The sequence below is a fragment of the Salvia splendens genome, chromosome 9, assembly GCF_004379255.2.
Source record: "Salvia splendens isolate huo1 chromosome 9, SspV2, whole genome shotgun sequence".
NCBI lineage: Eukaryota > Viridiplantae > Streptophyta > Magnoliopsida > Lamiales > Lamiaceae > Salvia > Salvia splendens.
The window spans coordinates 35,691,651-35,719,512 of record NC_056040.1 but is presented as its reverse complement, the minus strand read 5'-3'; the positions used below and the strand labels follow the sequence as shown (position 1 = coordinate 35,719,512).

Genomic DNA, 27,862 nt, shown 5'->3' with positions numbered 1-27,862 from the left:
AACACGTCGGCCATGCAAGTGAGGTGTGCTATGCGACGGGCAAGAAGGAACGGCCGCCAAAGAGAAACTACCACAACGGCCCGCCTAAACAGTCACAACCCGAGAGACAAACCGAGAAGGGGAAGCAAGATACGGGGAAGAATGCCCCCAGCTCCAATGAATGGAAACGTTATGGGAAGAAGCAAGGCAAGGCCGGTGATCGACCAAACAATAACAAAACAAATGGGGAGGATATCGGTGGTACTTCCTGGGAGGGACCGAACTCGAAAATGCCGGGCTCAAGGCCGGACTCTAAAATGCCGGACTCTGCTTTGGGGAGCGGACCGAGCTCCGGAACTCAAAATGCCGGGCTCAAGGCCGGGACCGAGGTTGGGAAGTCCCCACCGAACCGGGGGAACCCATTGCATCCCACCTCCGAACCACCATCACCACGTGGGAACATGGACGTGGAGTGGGGCTCCCCTAATGCGAGGCGCTCGGTCTCACCAGCTCGTCGAGGGAATCCGAGAGGAGGCGCGCGCCATGCCTTGACAAGGGGGCGTGGGTTCTTCTCGGCAAAGAACCACATGAGTACTAACCAATATTACTCTCTCATGGCGAACGGAGAATTTGATGTTGAGAATTGTGGGGATGCGGACGAAGACCCCATGGAGTTGCACATGGGGGTCGAGAGGTTAGGAGGCAACAGTTCGGCCGACGATGCCGAGGAGGTCGCCCCGAACAAAGAGCAACACCGCACTGACTACCAAGGAGGGCCTTCAGCCTCTTTGGGTACGCACCCTTCCTGTTAATGATGTCGTACAATTTCATGTTTTGGAACGTGAGGGGGATTGCGAATGCGCCCACTCAAAACGTTCTAAAAAGACTTATTGATTGTCATAATGTTTTATTTCTTGCAATAATGGAACCGCTCACACACCCGGACCCGGACCGATTCTCTAAGGCCTTGGGGCTGCCCTTCATTGGTTCGAACACGAACGGGAAGATTTGGATGTTCGCGGAAGAGGGGTCCACTTTTGATATTGAGAATGACTCGGAACAAATCCTTCACGGTTACCTCAAGTCCCACCGCCTTGCTAGGCCGGTGGCCATTTCAGCCGTGTACGCCAAATGTACAAGGGCTGAACGACATCAATTATGGGACAAGATGAGAGAGATTGCCGGGCCTCTCGAGGGAACACCTTGGATCATCGGTGGCGATTTCAACACCATTCTATCACACCAAGACAGAGTCGGAAGTGATACTAACCGGCAAGCCGAGATGGTTGATTTTGCGGAGGCAACGGAAGACTGTAGGCTGCTTGATCCTGGTTTTGATGGAGCGGCATTCACTTGGGCCAAGAATGGCCTCTTTGAAAGGTTGGATAGAGTGCTTGTCAGTGAGGATTGGACTAAGACCTTCGAGGCTACTCGGGTTACGAATCTCCCCCGGGTTGCCTCGGACCATGGACCAATTCTTGTCAGGTGCACGAAGATGAACACATCCGCTGGAGCCAAGGCATTCAGGTTCCAGAACATGTGGATCCGACATGAAGGATTCATGGCCGTAGTGCAAAAAGCATGGGAGGAACCCACGGGGGCGGGTGGAATCCTAAACATTCAAATCAAGCAGGCCAGAGTTAAAAAGGCCCTTAAGGAGTGGAACAAAGAGGTCTTTGGGAACATCCATGCTAATCTAAAGGAAAAGGAGGAAGAAATTGCTCTGGCCCAATCTAGTTTCGAGGCAAGGCCGACTCCGGAGCACAGGACAGCGATCAACAAACACATTGCCGAGTACATCCTTTTGCTGAGAATGGAAGAAGATTTTTGGCGACAGAAGGCAGCTTTGAGGTGGCTTGCCGAGGGAGACAAAAATACCCGGTTCTATCAAAGCTGGGTGAAACAAAAGAGGGTCCGTCTCCGCATCCATTCAATTCGTGTCAATGGGCAGGAGCTCACCGAGGAAGCCGAGATTAAAAAGTCCGCAGTGGAGTTCTTCCAACAACTCCTTGCCCCCAACAATCCGACACTTGAAGACCCAGACCTCGACCTAATCCAGCAGGTCCACTCAGCCGAGCAGTTCGTTGACATCGCAAATGCTCCAAGTGCGGACGAGGTCAGGAGTGCCACCTTTTGCATTTCCGGAGATAGTGCTCCCGGACCTGATGGCTTCTCGGCCACCTTCTATCAAGCCTGCTGGTCCATTGTGGGGCCGGAGGTAGTGGAAGCAATCAGACAGTTCTTTAGAGGGGCCTTCCTGCCAAGGAGCATCACGGCCACAAGCATTGTCCTTATCCCAAAGAAGGCATCGCCGGAGTCATGGACCGACTACCGACCCATCAGTCTCTGCAATGTTTTAAACAAGATCATTACCAAGGTACTCACCTCTCGACTCTCTCCTTTCCTCCCACAGGTGATCTCCCCAAACCAAAGTGGTTTTGTCAAAGGTCGGCTCCTTAACGACAACGCACTTCTGGCTCAAGAAATGTTCCATGAGCTTGCTAGATGCTCCCCAGCGCCTAATGTGGCAGTAAAGATTGACATGGCTAAAGCCTATGATAGGGTCCAATGGCCCTTCCTCTTCAAAGTTTTACGCCGTATGGGATTCCCGGATTCATGGATTTCACTTATGGAGAGGTGTATTGGGTATTGCTGGTTCTCGGTCCTTGTTAACGGGGCACCCGCGGGCTTCTTTAGATCAACTCGTGGACTTCGGCAAGGAGATCCGATCTCCCCCGCTCTGTTCGTGATCGCTGCGGAATACCTGTCCCGAGCATTAGATAAGCTCATCCTCGGCCAAAAGGACATGACGTACAAAGCCTCCCGGAGATGCATGGAGATCAGCCATCTAGCCTATGCGGACGACATTATCATCTTCACCCAAGCGGCGGCAAATCCTATGCGCCGGCTAAGAGCTTGTCTTGAAAAGTATGAAAGAGTCTCCGGCCAACAAGTCAGCCTTGCTAAGAGTAATTTCTATATTGCCGAGGCCCATGAGCATTGGGCAAACTCGATCCAGGCGGAAGGGGGCTTCACTAGAGGGGTTTTCCCTTTCCTCTACCTCGGAGTACCTATCTATCGTGGTGTCAAACGCACGGACATGTTCCTCTTTGTACGAGAAAAGATTGCAAGAAGGATCTCAGGATGGGCACACCGTCACCTATCCTTTGGAGGAAGGCTTACGTTGATTAAGAGCACCCTTGAAGCGATCCCCTTACACATCTTCCAAGCCGTCGAGCCCACGGCCGGTACCCTTAAGCAACTTGATCAACAAATGGCCCGATTCTTTTGGGGGTCTACGAATGAGAAGAAGCGGACCCATTGGATTGGTTGGGAACAAATGTGTCGGCCCACTGATGAAGGAGGCCTTGGGATCCGGAAAACTATGGAGGTCCTCCGCGCCTTCAATATCAAACTTTGGTGGCGCTTTCGGGAGCAAAACTCCCTTTGGGCAAGATACATGATGGCAAAATATTGCACCAACTCCACACCGCTCACCTTGAGACTGCCGAGCAGGAGTAGCCCTACGTGGAGAAGGCTCTCAAGAGCATGGCCCCTCGCACAACCGCACATGAGATGGCTAGTGGGACAAGGGGACATCTACTTCTGGGATGACATTTGGCTTGGCAATAGCCCTCTGAGGGAATTTAGTCTTGATGATAGGGGAAGACCAACCACCCGGGTTTCGGAGTTCATTACTAATGGGGGTTGGGATGTGCCCAAGCTTCAGCTTCTTCACAATCAGGCCGGCCTCCCTCAGCATGTTATCGATGGCATCATTAATACACCGATCCTCCATGATGAACAGGATATCCTGAGGTGGAACCTCTCTAAACATGGGGAATTCACGGTGGCTTCGACATGGGACACACTTCGAGGGCGAAACCCGATCATCCAAGGTTTGGGGGACGTTTGGAAGGCAGGCCTCACCAACTCAATAGCCATCTTTATCTGGAGGCTTCTCTCCAATCGGGTGCCGGTTGACACGAAGCTTCAGTGGCGGGAGATTGAGCTAGCCTCTAAGTGCCAATGCTGCCCCCACCGACCGAATACCGAGTCCCTCCAACACCTCTTCATCCAGGGACATGGAGCTCGCAGAGTTTGGAGTGAGTTTGACGGTTGGTTCACAGGCTCGTTCCCCCGCATCCATATCAATGATACAATCCCTACGAGAATCGAAGTGTGGGCGCGAAGGTACCAACAGCCGAACAAGAAACATCTTAGCCGAGCCACTCCATACCTCATTCTGTGGTTTATCTGGTCGGAGAGAAACAGGAGTCGCCACCAAGGCACACAGTTTAAACCACAAAACGTGGTATGGCAGGTCCACATGTTCATTCGGAATGCTATGTCCAATGGAAGCTTGAAGCCGAAACATTGGAAGGGAGTTAAACTTGGAATCAACATTCCTCAAGCGGCGGCAATCAGGGCGCTACCCCTAGCCATGGCAATCAAATGGAACCCCCCGGACCAGCCGTGGATAAAGCTCAACACAGATGGCTCCTACAATGAAGCGAACGGTAGAACAGGGGCTGGAGGGATTATTCGAGACCACTTGGGTAAGATGCTCGTCGCCTTCCGCACACCCCTAGAAGCACACTCGGCGTTAGAGGCGGAGCTGTTGGCCATGCTCCACGGGCTAAATATAGCCAAAGAACTCGCCCTACCAATCTGGATTGAGTCCGATGCAGAGCAAGCAATCAAATTGGTCAATGGGACAGGATGGGGCCCGGCACCCGCCCGGCAAGCGGTGGCGCATCTAACCCTTCATAAACGCCAACTCAAATTCCGAGCCACCTTCATACACAGGGAGGGGAACAAAGCGGCGGATTTCCTTGCGAAAATGGGGCTAGTCCAAGACAGTGGTCTACGAATGCACTACAACTCAGCACCGAGAGAACTGTTGGACTTGGTTAGATTGGACGAGATGGGAGTGTCGCACATCCGATACCTTGACGGGAACGGGCATTAAAGTTGATAATGAGACGTTGGGAGACAATAGTGACTAGCTTTTTGGTTAATTGTATTTTGGAAAAGAGTATGATGAGGTCCGAACCTTGTGGGATTGGACCGCATACTACTCTTGATTTGTTACGGCACACCACTTTTGGGTGTGGCCACGCCTTGTAATTACCGCCTTTGGAATTATAGGGATGAGGGACCCACGAACCCTCCACCGTAGAGGTGTTTGATAAAAAAAAAAAAAAAAAAAAAAAAAGGAGAAATGGGTAAAAAATCTTTACATAGCATCGGTGTGCTATGGGAGAACTGTATCTTGATGTCTCGTAATTTTGTTGGAGTAGGTTACTCGAAGATGAAGTCCTCTCTGATCAAACTCAATTGTTATTTCTGTAATCAGAGGAAGGGGAGATCTTTGGTCTGTGGTCAAGCTGACTCTTGTTGCTCTTAGGACCTGATTTGTGCTTACTATTGCCATTGACATATAGGAGCCTGTCTAAAACCTCTGCACCGGACTGTGATTATGTCTAAATGCTTTAGGACTCCGACAAGTGTAATTCGATCATTCCTTAATGTTTGTATAGTGATGGAAATTTAATGTTTGATGACAGTATCCAGCGGCTGTGTCTGTATTAGCAGTGCTTGTATATGTAAAATCAGGCTATGCAACCCAAGGATATGTTCTATTAAATGTACTTGTTTCTCTTCAAAAAAAAAAGATGAGGATGCATAGTACATGGTGGTGATTTTGAATTCAAAATGGCATTTTCCACAAATGCGCCAACATTATCTTGCCCATGAAAAGTGGCCTTTTTCTTTTCCTCCTTTTGTGAGTCACATGCACCCACCAACTCACATGCCACCCCATCCTTCACGTGGGGCATGGTACTTGCAATGGTCAGCCGGTTGACCATCTCTTTCTCCATGCTTGATCCTCCAAGATTCCGGCCTGCCGGTGCCAGCGACATTCCGGCCATCTCATCACCATCGTGCCCTTCCATTCCACTCGTCGGGACGCTCCCTTCCTTGGCCATTTGGGCTAGAGAGCTCAACATATCCCCAAAAGGGGCGAGCTTGTTTTCCGACGTCCCTTTCCTTTCACCATGGCGTTCCGCAACGAGACTATCCACCATATCAAAGACCATCTTCTTCTTAGCCCGACTAACCTCCGAACCAGATTCAAGGCCGGCTCGTTTGAGGGCTTGTCGAGCTTTCTCCGGGTGAGGCGTGCCAACCATTTTGGTTTTAGACTGTGCAATCGAATGAAACTTCCACTCCGGCGAGGAGAGGGGCTGCATCGTGTGTTCCAAGGCATCGGCATCCCCCTCCGGCAACTCACCGCCGGACTTCACCATGTGTTGGATGCAACAATCACACTACATCTCCCTCAAAGGGGAGGGAGAGGGAGTGGACGAATTCTAGAGAGAAGGGAGAGCTTCTCTCTCGTGTTTTTAATTGATTGTTGTCAATGTTAAATTCTCGTTGTACTCTAATTTGTCATGGCGAGTCGTCACTTTTGGGCGACTCGATGTTTGTTTGGTTGTTGCAAATGGTTTTTGGTAATGCACGGGTGTGGGTGCGCCTCAACCCTTCACCCCTAGGGTTGTTTATCTTTAAAAAAAAATATTACGTCACAAACGTCACAAAATGTATAATTGTGGGCAATTTTGATTCAAAAGTGATATGAATTGGGATAGGACGAAGGACCCGTTGGATATATTGATCCAAGAACCCCACGTATAAGGTTTGGCAGCGGACTCCCTTGATTGATAATCTGGTTTGATCCACTTCCAGAGCTTGAAAAACCTCGACCCGTTGGCTATATGATCAGCCAAGAACCTCGGTATGGTTGAACGCCACAAGAACTTGCTCAAAGTATCTTGATAAGTTCCAAACAAGTGAAAAACTCTACAAAGAGAATTCAACTCACAAGACAAAGTCTATTTTTCGTATTTGATCAATGGTGTCCTCAAATGACATGCTTACAAGCCTATTTATAGGCTAGAATGGACTCTTGAAAGTCTCATATCATTAGTACAACTTAAGACCTTTAGAATGACTCATAATAAGTGAAAAGTAACTCCTAACTATTGGTGTGACTTTAGGACATCTAAAGTCACTTATTTAACTCAAAAAGTAACTTAAAAATGACTCTTCATTTTTGCTGCTCCAACTTGGACGAAAATGCATCATTTATCTTCAATTTGGGCCTCCAAAATGTGATATATATTGACTCAAAACTTCATGCATTGGGCTGCCCACTAACTTGAATAATATTCACCATTTGGCCCAATGTTGAATGGTCTTGGAATTGGGCTTTTATTTCATCAACTAAAAGCATCATGGACTCCTTTATCTTCTTAGCTCTAGCTCTTGTAATTGGTCCACTTTGAATGATTAATGGATCCATCTTCTTGTCCTTGTTGATCAGCTTGGGTGTACCTCCATCATTCCCTTCTTCTTCAAGAGGATTCGTCCTCGAATCTAATTCACCAACATAAGGAGATAAATCAGAAACATTGAAAGTAGCACTTACATTAAACTCACCAGGTAAGTCAAGTTTGTAAGCATTATCATTGACTTTTCCAATCACTTGGAATGGTCCATCTCCTCTTGGCTGCAACTTGGACTTTCTTTTCGAAGGAAATCTCTCCTTTCTCATATGCAACCAAACCCAATCTCCCGGCTCAAAGATGACTTGTTTTCGACCCTTGTTGGCTTGCTTTGCATATTGTTCTGTCCTCTTTTCAATGTTGAGTCTTACCCTTTCATGCAATCTTTTCACCATTTCAGCCTTAGCTTTTCCATCAAGACTTGCACGATCTTCAATAGGTATTGGAATCAAATCTAGTGGACTCAATGGATTGAAACCATACACAACTTCAAATGGGGAAAAGTTAGTAGCAGAATGGACACTTCGATTATAAGCAAACTCAGCAAAAGGTAAGCATTCCTCCCAACTTTTCAAGTTCTTTTTAACTAAAGTTCGTAGTAATTGAGACAAAGTCCTATTAACTACTTCAGTTTGTCCATCAGTTTGTGGATGACAAGTAGTAGAAAACAAGAGTTTAGTTCCCAACTTATTCCACAACACTCGCCAAAAATGACTCACAAATTTAGCATCTCGATCACTCACAATTGATCTAGGAACACCATGCAAACGGACAATTTCTTTAAAGAACAAATCAGCGATATGAGATGCATCATCAGTTTTGTGACATGGATTAAAATGTGCCATTTTTGAAAACCTATCAACAACCACAAAAACTGAATCTCTACCTCTTTTTGTTCTTGGCAAACCAACAACAAAGTCCATTGAAATATCCTCCCAAGGTGCACTAGGAATTGGTAACGGTTTGTACAAACCATGTGGGTGTGATTTAGACTTGGCTTGCATGCAAGTTATGCATCTTTTACAAATTCTTTCAACATCCACACGCATTTTAGGCCAAAAGAAATGTTCAAGCAAAACATTCATTGTCTTATGGACTCCAAAATGACCCATTAAACCACCACCATGAGCTTCACGCACAAGCAATTCACGCATAGAACCTTTAGGAATGCATAATTTGTTTTCTCTAAACAAATAGCCATCATGCCTATAGAACTTGTCAAATGCAGCATGCTCACAAGCTAAATAGATAGAAGAAAAGTCCGGGTCATTATCATACATTTCCTTAATCAACTCAAAACCAAGCAACTTAGAACTCAAAGTAGTGATCAAAATGTACCTCCGAGATAATGCATCAGCCACAATATTTTCTTTTCCCTTTTTGTATTTGATTACATAGGGAAATGATTCAATGAATTCCACCCACTTAACATGTCTCTTGCTAAGCTTACCTTGACCTTTCAAGTACTTGAGAGATTCATGATCCGTGTGAATTACAAACTCTCTAGGCCACAAGTAATGCTGCCATGTTTCCAAAGCTCTAACCAAAGCATATAACTCCTTGTCATACGTTGGATAGTTCAATTGAGCTCCTTTCAACTTTTCGCTAAAGTACGCGATTGGCTTCCTATCCTGCAACAAAACAGCTCCTATGCCTACCCCAGATGCATCACATTCAAGCTCAAACATGTTATCAAAGTTAGGCAAAGAAAGAATTGGTGCAGTTGTAAGTTTTTCCTTAAGGAGATTAAAAGCATGTTCTTGTTTTTCTCCCCAATAAAAACAAACATCCTTTTTCACAATTTCATTCAAAGGTGCAGCAATTGTACTAAAATCCTTGACAAACCTCCTATAAAAACTAGCAAGACCATGAAAACTTCTAACTTGTGCTACATTTTGAGGAATTGGCCATTCTAAAATAGCTTTCACCTTCTCTTTTTCCATTTCAATCCCATTAGCACTTATAACAAAACCCAGAAAAACAACTTTATCCATGCAAAAAGAACACTTTTTGAGATTTGCATACAATGATTCTTTTCGTAAGGTATCCAAAACTGCACGCACATGGTTAAGATGTTCATTCACATTTTTGCTATAGACAAGAATATCATCAAAATAAACAACCATAAATTTTCCAATGAATTTTCTCAAAACATGGTGCATCAACCTCATGAAAGTACTTGGTGCATTAGTTAAACCAAAAGGCATTACTAACCACTCATATAGACCAAATTTTGTTTTAAAGGCTGTTTTCCATTCGTCTCCTTCTCTAATTCGAATTTGATGATAACCACTTTTCAAATCGATCTTACTAAACACAACAGAACCATGCAATTCATCAAGCATATCATCTAGCCTAGGAATAGGATAGCGATACTTTACCGTGATTTTGTTGATTGCTCGGCAGTCGATGCACATCCTCCATGATCCATCTTTCTTAGAAACAACAATTACCGGAATAGCACATGGACTCATACTCTCACGGATTTTTCCATTGTCCAACAACTCTTGCACTTGCCTTTGAATTTCCTTAGTCTCTTCGGGATTGGCTCTATAGGCTGGTCGATTTGGTAGAACTGCCCCGGGAATAAGGTCAATTTGGTGTTCAATACCTCTTAATGGCGGTAATCCACTTGATTCTTCCACGGGAAAAACATCTTCGAATTCCTGTAAAAGAGACACAAAAGCACTTGGCAAAGAAGTGGTTAATTCGTTAGTGGTAAACAAAGACTGTTTGTACACTAAGATGAAAACACTCTTTTTTTCAACTATTGCACTCTTTATTTCTCTTGCTCCCACATAAAAGTTCTTTTTTTCATTCGGACTCTTTTCACTTGACTCTTTTTCAATGCCCTCACCTTTTTTCCTCTCATTCTTACTTTTCTCTCGACTCTTTTTTTCACTCGACTCTTTTTCAATGCTCTCACTTCTTTTCCTCTCAACCTCACGAGCTCTCCTTGCTTGTGACAATTTCTGTTGGTCCTCTTGAACTTGTTGAGGTGTTAAAGACACAAGCATAATAGACTTGTTGTTGTGCTTGAAGGTGTAGTGGTTGTGAAATCCATCATAAGTCACTCTACGATCAAACTGCCATGGCCTCCCCAAAAGAATGTGACTAGCATGCATTGGCACAACATCGCAAAGAACATCATCTTTATAATTGCCAATTGAAAACGAAATTAGAACTCGCTTAGTCACTCGAATTTCTCCACATTCATTAAGCCATTGTAGCTTGTACGGATTAGGATGTTTTTCCGTTGTTAAGCTCAACTTTTCCACCATTTCAGAACTTGCAACGTTTGCACAACTACCACCATCAATAATCATTATGCAAAGTTTACCTTGGACCAAACACCTTGTGTGGAAGATGTTCTCCCTTTGCTGATCATCGTTTCTGTTTTGCATGTTTAGAGCCCTTCGAACCACCAAAAGTTCTCCATGTTCTGGTTCAATCTCCTCCAATTGTTTATCCTCCTCCTCCTCATCATCATCTTCACGTTCACTTTCAGATTCTATCTCTCCATTTGGCTTCAAAATCATCACCCTTTTGTTTGGACATTGAGATGCAATGTGTCCAACACCTTGACAACGAAAACATTTGATATCTCTATTTCGAGTAGAAGTAGAAGTAGAAATACCTTTACCCTTCTCAAATTCTTTGGACTTGGATGTCGACGCCTCATTTTGGGGTTTAGAACCTGCCCCAAAATTGGGTTTGGTTGAAGTCCACTCTTTTGTCCTTGAAGAATGAGAACTTGTTGAAAAATTCTTTTGGATTGTTCCCTTCTTCTTCAATTGTCCCTCCACCTTCATGGCCATATGAACCATGTCCTCCAACTCCACATAGTGTTGAAGCTCCACAATGTTTGCAATCTCCCTATTCAGCCCACATAAGAATCGAGCCATAGTTGCTTCTCTATCTTCTTCAACATTTGCCCTAATCATGGCAATCTCCATGTCTTTGTAGTACTCATCAACAGATTTAGTACCTTGTTTCATAGATTGTAATTTTTGATACAATTCACGAAAATAATGAGAAGGTACAAATCTCTTACGCATTATGCTTTTCATTTCTTCCCAAGTCGAAACTGGTCTTCCTCCGTATCGCCTTGTACTGGTTGTCAATTGATCCCACCAAACTATAGCATAGTCAGTGAATTCAATAGCAGCAAGTCTAACCTTTTTCTCCTCGGAATAGTTGTGACATTCAAAGATGAGATCCACCTTTCTTTCCCACTCCAAATAAGCTTCGGGGTCACTCCTTCCTTGGAATGTTGGGATCTTCAGTTTGATGCTTCTCAAATCACCATCCACTTCATTTGTACGCCCTCTTCTACCGTTTCCACGTCTCTCATTTCGATGCATATATGAAGCATCATCTTCTCCTCCACTCTCTTCCTCCTCGTTATTATTTTCATTTGTTGCCTGAACTTCTAGCCTCTCCAACCGCCCTGAAACACTTTCCAGAATCCGTGCAAACCTTGCAAATTGTTGTTGCATGGCTTTCAACGTAGGATCAACTGGAATATGATCGTCAGTAGAATCCATCCTCACAGTTCACTCGTGTATCACACAAAATTAAACCTCACAAAACACTCGTGTATATCACTCGTTGGCTTTTACCTCCCCTCAAATAACCTCACCACTCAAGCCTTTTACCACTCTTTCTCTTTTGCAAAGATAACACAAGTAAAAAAACAAATCAAAAACAAAACAAGAACTAATAACGACCAACCAAACTTCAGCCCTTTGAATGAAGGATGAAAGGAAATGGTCAAGAAAATATGAGGTGAAATATGTATTGGGGTTTTTTTTTTCGGATTTTTTTTTTGGATTTTTTTTTTTCGAATTTTTTTCTGATTTTTTTTTCGGATTTTTTTTTAATTTTTTTTTTTTCAAGGATATGAAAGATAAACAATGTAAGATAAAGCTATGGATAGATCAATACCAGTTGGCTCGTGATACCAAATGATATGGATTGGGATACGACGAAGGACCCGTTGGATATATTGATCCAAGAACCCCACGTATAATGATTGGCAGCGGATTTCCTTGATTGATAATCTGGTTTGATCCACTTCCAGAGCTTGGAAAACCTCGACCCGTTGGCTATGTAATCAGCCAAGAACCTCGGTATGGTTGAACGCCACAAGAACTTGCTCAAAGTATCTTGATAAGTTCCAAACAAGTGAAAAACTCTACAAAGAGAATTCAATTCACAAGACAAACTCTATTTTCGTATTTGATCAATGATGTCCTCAAATGACATGCTTACAAGCCTATTTATAGGCTAGAATGGACTCTTGAAAGTCTCATATCATTAGTACAACTTAAGACCTTTAGAATGACTCATAATAAGTGAAAAGTAACTCCTAACTATTGGTGTGACTTTAGGACATCTAAAGTCACTTATTTAACTCAAAAAGTAACTTAAAAATGACTCTTCATTTTTGCTGCTCCAACTTGGACGAAAATGCATCATTTATCTTCAATTTGGGCCTCCAAAATGTGATATATATTGACTCAAAACTTCATGCATTGGGCTGCCCACTAACTTGAATAATATTCACCATTTGGCCCAATGTTGAATGGTCTTGGAATTGGGCTTTTATTTCATCAACTAAAAGCATCATGGACTCCTTTATCTTCTTAGCTCTAGCTCTTGTAATTGGTCCACTTTGAATGATTAATGGATCCATCTTCTTGTCCTTGTTGATCAGCTTGGGTGTACCTCCATCAAAAAGTATTGCTTGTTGGCCAAGTAAACCAACGTATAAGAGTTATGCTTCAAATAGGTTGTTAAGAGATGACAATTCCTATGATGTTATATCGATGAAAATAATCCTATCTTGATCCAATTACCTAACAAAGATCGTACAATAAAATTTTGTAGGTCATTTGGATAGAAGTGGTTTCCTTGTTGGCCAAGGAAAGCCAAATATAAATAGTTAAGCCCGGTGGTGAGTTAGTAATTGTCATATCTTCATCCTCCTTCTCACTAAAAACCCCTCCCTCATAGTCCCACGCCGAATCATCCTTTCCGACCAATATGTCACCACTGCGAACCACCCACCACCCTCATTAACTCACGTTAGCACCCCACCGCCGGTCACCCTCTCCAACCAACCCCAGCCACCCATACATCCCTTCTCCGGCTTACCCTCTCTGCCACCTCAACCACCACCACGCAAGCTCCCCCCTAGTCGGACTTGGCTCGCGTGCCCCACCGAGCTCCAATCCACATCTCGGCCACACCTCGCAGAAGTCTTCCCCTCGGCTGGCCGAAACAATGGGCCACCCGCCGGACTCCGAGGAGGCGATATCCATCTCGGATCAAAATATGGTCAACCCACCGGACCTTGCTCCGGGGGTTGAGGAAGCACGGGTCCTCTCGGACCAACAAATGGTTTTCCGATCAGCCGAGGCCACCTCCCCCAAACAACCGACCATTGGGCAGTTGGAGAAGTCCAAAGATTGTAACAACCACGCGGAGTACATCGAGGGTACATTGGGTGCGGGATTGTCGAAGTCAAGAGTGGCTAGTAGGAGTCACCCAAATGTGGATGAGGATGGCTTCCAATTGGTGTCGAGGAGGAGGAAAGGAAAAGTGCATGAGGGCATATGCACACCAAGGCTCCACACGTGGATGATTGGCATTTGAAGGAGAATGTTGCTACGGTGACATTTGGGAGTGTCCCATCGGGTGCGAATGACGCGAGCTTTAGCTCCATGAGTGTCGCATGTGGGCGCCCCAACCGGGAGATAGAGGGCCACATCGAGGACCTAGATCCAGGAGGGCATGTACCTAGCGGAGGTATCCCTATTGCGAGCCTTAGCTAGGTGATGGACAGAAGTGTTGGGGATACAAAGGTTGTATCAAATGTTAATTGGATTTTGAGAGTATATCGATGACCACCTCTAGTTGTTAGGGAGGCCCTCGTTGTACTCTAATTTGTCATGCCTTGGCGAGTCGTCACTTTTGGGCGACTCGGTGTATGTTTGTTTGTAACCAATGGTTTTGGTAATGCACAGGTGTGGGTCCGCCTCAACCCTCCGCCCTTTGGGGTGTGTTTGAATAATAAAAAAAAAGGTATGGACCTGTAGAGGTGTTTTGTGTCTTGAAGATGGGTCCTCCGTGACCAGACTTCTAGCCTCTCCGGAATGGTGTCATTAATTCGTATGGAAGAAGCCGAACCCTCGAACCATTCATCAAACTCGCCCCATACTCTAGAGGCTCCCCACCCTTGAATAAAAAGGTGTTGGGGCGACTCCGTGTGTGGACTGTGGGGGCAGCATTGACACTTTGACGCCATTTCGATGTTCCTCCATTGTAGCTTAGAATCCACCGGGATTTGGTTCGACAACAGTCTCCAATTGAAAATTGCTATTGAGTTGGTAAGGCCAGCCATCCAAATGTCCTCCAGCCCCTGGATTTTCGGCCTCCTTGCGCGGGTTGTTTCCCAAGTAGAAGCCACCGAAAAGTCACCGAGCTAGGATAGCGACCAACGCGGAACATCCGGTTCCCCCGATACGATTGGCGTGTCTAGGATGTGTGTGATCACCTGCTGCGAGATCCCAGCCTGGTATTGGAGCAGCTGGAGCTTAGCCTCGTCCCATGCTCCTTCTCTTATGAAATCCTCCCCCAAGGTAGTCGGGGCTCCTCAGTCATCGATGGAAAGGTCCCTAAGCGCCGTGTCTCCGAGCCATATGTCATCCCAGAAATAGATGTCTCCTTGGCCAACCACCCATCTGATGTAGGGATTGGCTTGGGCACGCGCTCTCAGGAGTCTCTTCCACGTCGGGTTGTTTTTCCCTGTTGGACGGGACGCCAGGGGAGAGGTCTTGAAACAATATTTGGCCTTTATATACTTGGCCCATAGAGAGTTTTGTTCATGAAAGCGCCACCATAGCTTGATGTTGAAGGCTCAGAGGACCTCTTTGAATTTGCGGATTCCTAGCCCCCCCTCGGCAGTCGGCCTACAAATTTGATCCCAACCAATCCAATGTGTCTTTTTTCTCTCATTGGTCGAGCCCCAAAAGAAGCGTGCCAATTGTTGATCAAAAAGTTTGAGCGCCCCGGCCGTGGGCTCAATGGCCTGGAAAATGTGAAGAGGTACCCCCTCTAGTGTGCTCTTGATAAGTGTAAGCCTTCCTCCAAAGGATAGGTGACGGTGAGCCCATCCGGAGATTCGTGCTGCTATCTTTTCCCGAAGGAACATAAACATATCTGTTCGTTTGATGCCACAATAAATAGGAACCCCTAGGTAGAGGAAAGGAAAGGTACCTTGTGAGAAACCTCCCGCGGATTGTATGAGATTAGCACTCTCTTCATGACAATCGGCAATGTAGTAGAAAGAAACGCATCATCCTAATGTTTTAGTGAGAGAAGCTCCTCCTTCTCTCTAAAATACTCCACCCTATTGTACCACCCTTGACCTCCGCCGCCAATCTCCCACCACCACCTCCCCACCCGACGACATTCGCCGACCCCAGCCACCACTCCCTCGTCCAACGGTTCATCACCTTTCATCATCCTCCTTGGCGGTTACCACCCCTTTCATCATCCTCCTTGGCTCGCGGCTCCCGTCAACCTCTACTCCACGTCTTGGCTATACCTTGCCGAAGCCCGCCCGGCTGGCCGAAACAATGGGGCAACCGCCGGACCCCGACGAAAAGAGAGACACTCCGGCCCTAAATCCGGATGATTTGCCTGACATTGTTCCCGGGGATGAGGAAGCTCGGGTCCTCTCCGATCAGCAAATGGTCTTCCGAGCTGGTGAGGCCGCTTCCCTTCAGCGTCCGACCAAATCCATGGAACTAAAAATGGCTAAAGCAAAGCTCAAAGCCCGGAAAAGTACGCCGGCGCCTCCTACCAAAGGCAATGGTCGTAAGAGATTTGTCCCGTCTCCGATGCCCGAGGACAAGCAACTAAGGAAGAAGATAGACTTCGGTGAGGAGGAAGGACATTCGGCCGGTAGTTCCAAATGCAAAGGATCCCTGTTCCCGGCGACTCTGTCCCTCGACTTGGGGGTCTCTTTCAGGTTGGAGGACCCCGATTTGCCTCATAAGAAGGAAGAGGAAGTGGAGCATTGGAATGAATGTGAAGAAGAGTTCGATGCCCTCAACGGTAGAACCGTGCCGGAAGGAGGCGGCTCGCCGGAAACTGCTGCTCCCGCCGTCGAGCTTATGACCGTTTCCGGTGAAGTCCCCTCCCTCCACAATCCCCAGCCAAGACTTGCTAGGTCACGTGAAGCACAAGCTGCCCCATGTGCTGTCCTTGCCCCATTGGAAAGTGGAAATGCAAACCTACCTAATCTGGAGGCTGGGACAAAAGTTGACTTTGAAAGCACTAATCCACCTTTCCTACCTAAGCCATCAGGTACAAAAGCAAACTTGCCTAAAATGATAGCAAGTACAAAAGCCCCCCTTGAAAGTGCCCCCCCCCCCTTTCCCCTCTAACATGGCACGAGTTGCATCGTTTGGATCCCCACCAAGGAACCCAAAACTAGATGAGATCCTTCATCTTGCAGCGTTGGACTCGGTGGAAACGCTCGATGCAGCGGCGGCGCAGCCTCTCCGTGCCGGAAACCTACCGACGGCCAGTCACAAACCACCGGAGTTCCCCCAAAACTCTTCGGGATGCATGCAAAGTGTCACACACACACCTTGGAATGGGAGTGGGGCATCTCTTGAGGACTTCCCCCCTCTCGAACGAGGACGAACTAGCAAGATCCGAGCTACGTTTGAGGCCAGCCCGGAACATTATTGTGTGGAGCTCGGCCAGCCGCGACCTAAGGCGAACCCTAACGCCAACCGAGAAAAGCTTATTATCGAGACAACGAACAAGGCCACGCCTAGTGCCGAGATGGGCGTATTGACAAGAGAAACACCAACACCCAACGACACGCCAATGGATGATGCCGAGAAGATCCACACCGAGAATGAAGAGGCCGAGAAGGTCCACACCGAGAAAGGAAAAGCCGAACTGCCGAGAATGGAAAAGCCGAGAAGGGTACACAACGAAAACGATGGTGCCGAGAAGACCCACACCGAGAATGGAAAAGCCGAACACAACAACCCGAAGAGAAAAGGAAATACATCTAAGCCCTCGGCGAATGCCGCAACACAAGGGCCAAATGAAGTTACTCAACATGGGGGGGTAGAAGCTACCCCGGGGACCTCGGCGTGGCCGAAATCGATGGCGGACTTGCTTAAGGGTACTCCGTCGGGCTCGGCGAGTAACACGCTACATGGCGGGGGTGATGGCACCTCAAGCCACCCCGGCCGGCCGAAAACGATGGCGGACATGCTTAAAGGCTCGACTGACCCTAACGGCCCTCAAGCCTTTGAGCCGGATAAGCTTCAGAACATTGGATTCGCTTCAGTGTCCGATGGCATCCCGGCCATCTACTTCTCCGGAGCGGAAACTCAAAAGCTTGCTGAGAGCATGGGACACGCCATTGTGGGTAAGTTCTCTCACTCTATCCCTACCGGACTGCAAATCCAAAAGACTCTCGATAATATTAAACTCCGGTGTGGATTCAGTTGGAAGTACATTAATGCTAAACATATTCTCATTCAATGCGAGGACTTGGCGGACTATGCCCGAATCCTTGGAGGCCCAAGGGGTACGCCCGTATGGCTCATTGACCGTCACCCGATGAGGGTCTTCAAATGGTCCCCGGACTTTGATGCATACTGCGAGTCCCCCATTGCGGCAATTTGGTGCAACCTAATTGGCCTCCCCATTCATCTTTTCGACCAATCCGCCTTATTCGCCATCGGCAAGCTTCTCGGCACTCCAATACAGATTGATCGAGCCACGGCAAACAAGACTCGGCTTTCATTTGCCCGAATTTGCGTCGAGATAGACATCACAAAACCGCCTACCGAAGAGATAATCCTTGACCTTGGTGGGCGAGAAACAGTGCAGCGGGTCCGATGGGACAAGATACCATCATATTGTCAAGAATGTAAACACGTCGGCCATGCAAGTGAGGTGTGCTATGCGACGGGCAAGAAGGAACGGCCGCCAAAGAGAAACTACCACAACGGCCCGCCTAAACAGTCACAACCCGAGAGACAAACCGAGAAGGGGAAGCAAGATACGGGGAAGAATGCCCCCAGCTCCAATGAATGGAAACGTTATGGGAAGAAGCAAGGCAAGGCCGGTGATCGACCAAACAATAACAAAACAAATGGGGAGGATATCGGTGGTACTTCCTGGGAGGGACCGAACTCGAAAATGCCGGGCTCAAGACCGGACTCTAGAATGCCGGACTCTGCTTTGGGGAGCGGACCGAGCTCCGGAACTCAAAATGCCGGGCTCAAGGCCGGGACCGAGGTTGGGAAGTCCCCACCGAACCGGGGGAACCCATTGCATCCCACCTCCGAACCACCATCACCACGTGGGAACATGGACGTGGAGTGGGGCTCCCCTAATGCGAGGCGCTCGGTCTCACCAGCTCGTCGAGGGAATCCGAGAGGAGGCGCGCGCCATGCCATGACAAGGGGGCGTGGGTTCTTCTCGGCAAAGAACCACATGAGTACTAACCGATATTACTCTCTCATGGCGAACGGAGAATTTGATGTTGAGAATTGTGGGGATGCGGACGAAGACCCCATGGAGTTGCACATGGGGGTCGAGAGGTTAGGAGGCAACAGTTCGGCCGACGATGCCGAGGAGGTCGCCCCGAACAAAGAGCAACACCGCACTGACTACCAAGGAGGGCCTTCAGCCTCTTTGGGTACGCACCCTTCCTGTTAATGATGTCGTACAATTTCATGTTTTGGAACGTGAGGGGGATTGCGAATGCGCCCACTCAAAACGTTCTAAAAAGACTTATTGATTGTCATAATGTTTTATTTCTTGCAATAATGGAACCGCTCACACACCCGGACCCGGACCGATTTTCTAAGGCCTTGGGGCTGCCCTTCATTGGTTCGAACACGAACGGGAAGATTTGGATGTTCGCGGAAGAGGGGTCCACTTTTGATATTGAGAATGACTCGGAACAAATCCTTCACGGTTACCTCAAGTTCCACCGCCTTGCTAGGCCGGTGGCCATTTCAGCCGTGTACGCCAAATGCACAAGGGCTGAACGACATCAATTATGGGACAAGATGAGAGAGATTGCCGGGCCTCTCGAGGGAACACCTTGGATCATCGGTGGCGATTTCAACACCATTCTATCACACCAAGACAGAGTCGGAAGTGATACTAACCGGCAAGCCGAGATGGTTGATTTTGCGGAGGCAACGGAGGACTGTAGGCTGCTTGATCCTGGTTTCGATGGAGCGGCATTCACTTGGGCCAAGAATGGCCTCTTTGAAAGGTTGGATAGAGTGTTTGTCAGTGAGGATTGGACTAAGACCTTCGAGGCTACTCGGGTTACGAATCTCCCCCGGGTTGCCTCGGACCATGGACCAATTCTTGTCAGGTGCACGAAGATGAACACATCCGCTGGAGCCAAGGCATTCAGGTTCCAGAACATGTGGATCCGACATGAAGGATTCATGGCCGTAGTGCAAAAAGCATGGGAGGAGCCCACGGGGGCGGGTGGAATCCTAAACATTCAAATCAAGCAGGCCAGAGTTAAAAAGGCCCTTAAGGAGTGGAACAAAGAGGTCTTTGGGAACATCCATGCTAATCTAAAGGAAAAGGAGGAAGAAATTGCTCTGGCTCAAACTAGTTTCGAGGCAAGGCCGACTCCGGAGCACAGGACAGCGATCAACAAACACATTGCCGAGTACATCCTTTTGCTGAGAATGGAAGAAGATTTTTGGCGACAGAAGGCAGCTTTGAGGTGGCTTGCCGAGGGAGACAAAAATACCCGGTTCTATCAAAGCTGGGTGAAACAAAAGAGGGTCCGTCTCCGCATCCATTCAATTCGTGTCAATGGGCAGGAGCTCACCGAGGAAGCCGAGATTAAAAAGTCCGCAGTGGAGTTCTTCCAACAACCCCTTGCCCCCAACAATCCGACACTTGAAGACCCAGACCTCGACCTAATCCAGCAGGTCCACTCAGCCGAGCAGTTCGTTGACATCGCAGATGCTCCAAGTGCGGACGAGGTCAGGAGTGCCACCTTTTGCATTTCCGGAGATAGTGCACCCGGACCTGATGGCTTCTCGGCCACCTTCTATCAAGCCTGCTGGTCCATTGTGGGGCCGGAGGTAGTGGAAGCAATCAGACAGTTCTTCAGAGGGGCCTTCCTGCCAAGGAGCATCACGGCCACAAGCATTGTCCTTATCCCAAAGAAGGCATCGCCGGAGTCATGGTCCGACTACCGACCCATCAGTCTCTGCAATGTTTTAAACAAGATCATTACCAAGGTACTCACCTCTCGACTCTCTCCTTTCCTCCCACAGGTCATCTCCCCAAACCAAAGTGGTTTTGTCAAAGGTCGGCTCCTTAACGACAACGCACTTCTGGCTCAAGAAATGTTCCATGAGCTTGCTAGATGCTCCCCAGCGCCTAATGTGGCAGTAAAGATTGACATGGCTAAAGCCTATGATAGGGTCCAATGGCCCTTCCTCTTCAAAGTTTTACGCCGTATGGGATTCCCGGATTCATGGATTTCACTTATGGAGAGGTGTATTGGGTATTGCTGGTTCTCGGTCCTTGTTAACGGGGCACCCGCGGGCTTCTTTAGATCAACTCGTGGACTTCGGCAAGGAGATCCGATCTCCCCCGCTCTGTTCGTGATCGCTGCGGAATACCTGTCCCGAGCATTAGATAAGCTCATCCTCGGCCAAAAGGACATGACGTACAAAGCCTCCCGGAGATGCATGGAGATCAGCCATCTAGCCTATGCGGACGACATTATCATCTTCACCCAAGCGGCGGCAAATCCTATGCGCCGGCTAAGAGCTTGTCTTGAAAAGTATGAAAGAGTCTCCGGCCAACAAGTCAGCCTTGCTAAGAGTAATTTCTATATTGCCGAGGCCCATGAGCATTGGGCAAACTCGATCCAGGCGGAAGGGGGCTTCACTAGAGGGGTTTTCCCTTTCCTCTACCTCGGAGTACCTATCTATCGTGGTGTCAAACGCACGGACATGTTCCTCTTTCTACGAGAAAAGATTGCAAGAAGGATCTCAGGATGGGCACACCGTCACCTATCCTTTGGAGGAAGGCTTACGTTGATTAAGAGCACCCTTGAAGCGATCCCCTTACACATCTTCCAAGCCGTCGAGCCCACGGCCGGTACCCTTAAGCAACTTGATCAACAAATGGCCCGATTCTTTTGGGGGTCTACGAATGAGAAGAAGCGGACCCATTGGATTGGTTGGGAACAAATGTGTCGGCCCACTGATGAAGGAGGCCTTGGGATCCGGAAAACTATGGAGGTCCTCCGCGCCTTCAATATCAAACTTTGGTGGCGCTTTCGGGAGCAAAACTCCCTTTGGGCAAGATACATGATGGCAAAATATTGCACCAACTCCACACCGCTCACCGTGAGACTGCCGAGCAGGAGTAGCCCTACGTGGAGAAGGCTCTCAAGAGCATGGCCCCTCGCACAACCGCACATGAGATGGCTAGTGGGACAAGGGGACATCTACTTCTGGGATGACATTTGGCTTGGCAATAGCCCTCTGAGGGAATTTAGTCTTGATGATAGGGGAAGACCAACCACCCGGGTTTCGGAGTTCATTACTAATGGGGGTTGGGATGTGCCCAAGCTTCAGCTTCTTCACAATCAGGCCGGCCTCCCTCAGCATGTTATCGATGGCATCATTAATACACCGATCCTCCATGATGAACAGGATATCCTGAGGTGGAACCTCTCTAAACATGGGGATTTCACGGTGGCTTCGACATGGGACACACTTCGAGGGCGAAACCCGATCATCCAAGGTTTGGGGGACGTTTGGAAGGCAGGCCTCACCAACTCAATAGCCATCTTTATCTGGAGGCTTCTCTCCAATCGGGTGCCGGTTGACACGAAGCTTCAGTGGCGGGAGATTGAGCTAGCCTCTAAGTGCCAATGCTGCCCCCACCGACCGAATACCGAGTCCCTCCAACACCTCTTCATCCAGGGACATGGAGCTCGCAGAGTATGGAGTGAGTTTGACGGTTGGTTCACAGGCCCGTTCCCCCGCATCCATATCAATGATACAATCCCTACGAGAATCGAAGTGTGGGCGCGAAGGTACCAACAGCCGAACAAGAAACATCTTAGCCGAGCCACTCCATACCTCATTCTGTGGTTTATCTGGTCGGAGAGAAACAGGAGTCGCCACCAAGGCACACAGTTTAAACCACAAAACGTGGTATGGCAGGTCCACATGTTCATTCGGAATGCTATGTCCAATGGAAGCTTGAAGCCGAAACATTGGAAGGGAGTTAAACTTGGAATCAACATTCCTCAAGCGGCGGCAATCAGGGCGCTACCCCTAGCCATGGCAATCAAATGGAACCCCCCGGACCAGCCGTGGATAAAGCTCAACACCGATGGCTCCTACAATGAAGCGAACGGTAGAACAGGGGCTGGAGGGATTATTCGAGACCACTTGGGTAAGATGCTCGTCGCCTTCAGCACACCCCTAGAAGCACACTCGGTGTTAGAGGCGGAGCTGTTGGCCATGCTCCACGGGCTAAATATAGCCAAAGAACTCGCCCTACCAATCTGGATTGAGTCCGATGCAGAGCAAGCAATCAAATTGGTCAATGGGACAGGATGGGGCCCGGCACTCGCCCGGCAAGCGGTGGCGCAACTAACCCTTCATAAACGCCAACTCAAATTCCGAGCCACCTTCATACACAGGGAGGGGAACAAAGCGGCGGATTTCCTTGCGAAAATGGGGCTAGTCCAAGACAGTGGTCTACGAATGTACTACAACTCAGCACCGAGAGAACTGTTGGACTTGGTTAGATTGGACGAGATGGGAGTGTCGCACATCCGATACCTTGACGGGAACGGGCATTAAAGTTGATAATGAGACGATGGGAGACAATAGTGACTAGCTTTTTGGTTAATTGTATTTTGGAAAAGAGTATGATGAGGTCCGAACCTTGTGGGATTGGACCGCATACTACTCTTGATTTGTTACGGCACACCACTTTTGGGTGTGGCCACGCCTTGTAATTACCGCCTTTGGAATGATAGGGATGAGGGACCCACGAACCCTCCACCGTAGAGGTGTTTGATAAAAAAAAAAAAAAAAAAAAAAAAAAAAAAAAAATCGGCAATGTAGAAGTTGCTCTTTGAGAGATTGATTTGTTGCCCTGACACCTTCTCATAATCTTCTAGGCATGACCGGAGCCGCCTAAGGGGAGTGGTCACCGCTTGGGTAAAGATGATGATATCGTCGGCGTAGGCAAGATGGCTGATCTCCAAGCACTTTCGGGTGGGTTGCACTTCGAGATCTCATGGAACATTTCTTGGGCCAGCAAGACGTTATCGTTGAGGAGGCGGCCTTTCACAAAGCCACTTTGGTTCGGAGAAATAAGGCGTGGGAGAAGGAGAGCTAACCTTGCCTTATGAATTTTTGTGATGACCTTGTTGATGACGTTGCATAGACTAATGGGGCGGTAGTCACCCCACGAGTCCGGCGATACTTTTTTGGGGATGAGGACTATACTTGTTGCCGTGACACTTCGGGGGAGGAAGGCCCCTCGAAAGAATTGGCAAATTGCTGCAACCAGATCCGATCCGATAATACCCCAACAAGCTTGGAAGAAGGAGGCCGCGAAACCATCCGGGCCTGGGGCACTATCTCCCGAGATGCCAAATACGGCTCTTTTGATCTCCTCCTCACCCGGCTCTTCGGCCCCAATGCGCCCATGTCGTCCGAGGGTGGGAGTGGGTCTATAAGGCTAAGATCCGGCTCCATTAGCGCCAAGGGGTTGGGTGCTAGGAGTTTTTGGAAGAAAAGAACCGCCGACTCTCTAATCTCCGCTTCATCAGAGAGTTCCCGTCCGGCAGCGTTAATCTTGTGAATACGCATCCGGATTCTCTTTTGCTTAACCTAACTTTGATAGAATCTCGTATTTTTATCTCCCTCCGTGAGCCATCGGAGAGTAGTTTTTTGACGCCAGAAATCTTCCTCCATTCTCAAGAGACAAATGTACTCGGCAATGAGTTTGTTAATTCCCATCCTATTCTCCGGCGAAGGCCTCTCCTCAAAGTCGGCTTGGGCCTTCACAATTTTCTCTTCAAAGTCCCTGAGATTAGTGTGGATATTCCCAAAGACCTCCTTGTTCCATTTCTTCAAGGTTTTCTTGATTCTAGCAAGTTTGATTTGGAGGTTGAGAAGACCTTGTGCTTCCGTCGGCTTGCCCCAATCTTCTTGAACTAGATCACTGAAGCTATCATGGCGGATCCACATATTTTGAAAGCGGATGGGGCTGCCCCCGGAGTGAGTACTTGGCAACTTGCACCGCACCAGCACCGGGCAATGATCCGAGGCCACCCGCGGAAGGTTTGTTGCCGTCACCGCTTCAAAGATTCGGGCCCACGGTTCATTTACCAACACCCGATCTAGTCTTTCGAAGAGGCCATTCTTGGCCCACGTAAAGTCCGACCCGTCATAGCCTGGGTCAAGTAGTCTGCAGTCCTCGATTGCTTCGGCGAAGTCGATCATCTCCGTTTGTCGATTAGTGTCACTTCCGGCCCTATCTCGTGTAGAGAGGATGGTGTTAAAATCCCCGCCAATGACCCAAGGCATCCCTTCGGTGTTTACTGAAATTTCTCTCATTTTGTCCCAAAGCGCAACTCGTTCTCCCCTAGTACACTTTGCGTACACGGCCGACACCATAATGGAACAAGGTAGCCACGGGCAAAGGTATTTCCCGTGGATTATTTGGTCCGAGTCGTCCACCACCTCAAAATCCGCCCCTTCCTCCACAAAAAACCATATCTTTCCGTTGGAGTTTGCTGCCTTAAAATTCATCCCCAAAGCTTTAGAAAACTTCACCGGATTTGGGGCCGTGAGTGGTTCCATGATTGCAAGACAATTAATTTTGTGAGATACAATTAGTCTTTTAAGGATGTTTTGGGTTGACGCATTCGCGATCCCCCTAACGTTCCAAAACATGAAGTTAATTAAAATGATTAACAAGGGGGGGACGTACCCGGTGGGTGTGAAGGCCCGCCTTGGAATGCAATGATTTGTAGATCATTTCCTTTTTGGCATGGTTCGGCTTCCATAAGATTGGGGTTCGCCTCGTCCACCTCCTCAACATGGGCCATGGAATTCTGGCGACCAATCTGGGTGGAATCGGATGCACAACAAGCAATCAAGATGATTAATGACTCATGCTGGGGGCCGGCCCACCTCTGCCGAGTGATCTCGCGGATCAAACTCCTCAAGCGCCAACAGGACATGCGCTTCACCTTCATCCATCGGGAAGGTAATAGCGCGGGAGATCTCCTTGCAAAAATTGGTATGGAGAGGATTGATTTTTGCAGAATGGGAGCCGGATCAGCACCAAGACACCTCGCAGCAATCGTGCGGATGGATGCAATCGGAACCCCAAACATCAGGGTTCAAAATGAGGAGGAAGAATGGGGATGACTGGCGGTCGAGAGGATTGTAGTTTGTTTGGTTTGGGCTATTTGTATTTTGCTTTTGGAAGGGAGTATGATGAGGTCCGGACCTGTTGTCACGGACCGCATACTACTCCTGCCTTAGATTTCGGGACACCACTTCTGGGTGTAGCCATGCATTGTACTACTCTCCTTGTGAAATATAGGGATGAGGGACCCACGAACCCTCCACCGTGTTCATTTCCCAGACTTCATGTTCGCCATCATCGTGGTCAACGAAAGTTTCATCGGCCATGAGGGAGTAGTACCGGTTGGAACTCATGAGGCTTTCCCTCTCTTTTGCTTCGGCCTTCTCAAGATCAAAGTGTCAATACGACCCGCTCAATCTCCCTCGTTCCCCGGCCAAGGAGGTCCCTTCGTGGCCATCCTTGAGTTTCCCTAGCATGGCACCTTCCCGCCCTCGTTCTAGTGAGGATGCTCTACCGTGCGAGCCTCTCGGTTGATTGCGGACTTGGGGCCCGTACCGGTCCTTTTTGTTGTGATAGGGAACCATCTCCGAGCCATGTTCACCCGGCATGTCCCCCATGATGTCCGGGCCTAGCCCTCCCGGACCATTGCCTCCTCTAGCCTTCGAACTCGTACTTGGCTGACTTTCCTTGGCTTTGTTCTTCCCTTGTTGTTGCCATTTCGTATTGGATTCATTTTGTCTCAGTTCCACTGTGGTGGTCTTGGTTCCTCGTTCCCCTTGTTGTGGCTGTTTCGGTGGGGCTACATTATAGTTCCGTTTTGGTGGATGCTCCGACGGCTTTGCCGCATAACATACCTCACTCCTATGCCCCACGTGTTTACATTCTCCGCAATACGGTGGAATTTTATCCCATTTTACTTGCTGCACCACTTCCCGTCCACATATGTGTCCAAGATGATCTCCTCGGGGGGTGGCCGTGTAATGTCGATTTCGATGCATATTCGAGCGAAGGAGAGGCGAGATTTGTTGGCCGTTGCTCGATCAATCTGAATTGGCGTGCCAAGCAGCTTTCCTATGGCGAAAAGGGCTGATTGATCAAAGAGATGTATGGGAAGACCGATAAGGTGGCACCAAATTGCCGCAATGGGTGATTCACAATATGCATCAAATTCGGGCGACCATTTGAAAACTCTCATCGGGTGACGATCAATAAGCCAAACCGGCGTGCCTTTTGGGCCACTTAAGAGCCGAACATAATCCGCAATGTCATCGAATTGCACAAGAATGTGTTTAGCATTAATGTATTTCCAAGTAAAGCCACAAAAAAAAAAAAAGTAAAGCCACAACGAAATTTAATTTTTTCGAGAGCCTTTTGAATTTGGTGCGAAGCCGGAATAGAGTGTGAAAATTTACCTACGATGGCGTGCCCAAGGTTTGTCGCTAGCCTGTGAATTTCAGCCTCGGAGAAGTAGATTGAAGGGACTCCATTGGATATCGATGCAAATCCGATGTTTTGGATGTTCTCCGGGTCGAAGGCTTGCGGGCCATCGGGGTTAGGTGCGCCTCGGACCATGTCGGCCATGAAGATCGGCTTGCTCCCGTGTTTCGCGACCCCCTCCTTCCCTTGTACCTTGTTGTTGTTCATCGGGTTCATGTGAGGCTTCTCCGTCGCCATGGCTTGGGGGCCTTCCGTGTCCTCGCAATGCATTTCACCACTCTTGTCACCTTCAGCCATTGGTTCGTCGGTGTAACAAGGCGCCTCCAACGCATCCTTCGGGGGTTGATTAATAGAAGATGTCGCGGATGATCCCCCGGGGGCCGACGTGTTTCGGATGCTATGTCCCTTCGGCTGGGCTCTCGGCCAGGCCGGGGCCGAATTCGCCTGAGACGCGCCGGCCTCGAAATTCGCTCGGAGCTTCCTAGTACGTCCCGGAACTAGGGGCGGGAAATCCTCCAACGAGAGCCCGCTAGGGGGCCGAGGGGGACTCGAGTGCCGCTACTAAAATTGTGGATGGATTCATTATTGAGGTGGCATCTTCCGGTGGGTTTCCGGCAAGGAGAGGCTGTGCCGTCCAT

General features: G+C 48.3%; 1 protein-coding gene across 1 annotated transcript; it reads right to left on the bottom strand.

Moving 5' to 3' along the window:
* Positions 1 to 24,298: 24,298 nt before the first annotated feature.
* Positions 24,299 to 25,273, bottom strand: LOC121749495. The gene has a single exon (XM_042144062.1). The coding sequence runs from the start codon at positions 25,271 to 25,273 to the stop codon at positions 24,299 to 24,301; it is 975 nt and encodes a 324-aa protein (XP_041999996.1).
* Between the last annotated feature and the right edge of the window lie 2,589 nt (positions 25,274 to 27,862).

Coding starts and splice junctions, on each gene's coding strand:
- LOC121749495 (XM_042144062.1), bottom strand. CDS start 25,273: ATGGAACCACTCACGGCCCCAAATCCGGTGAAGTTTTCTAAAGCTTTG.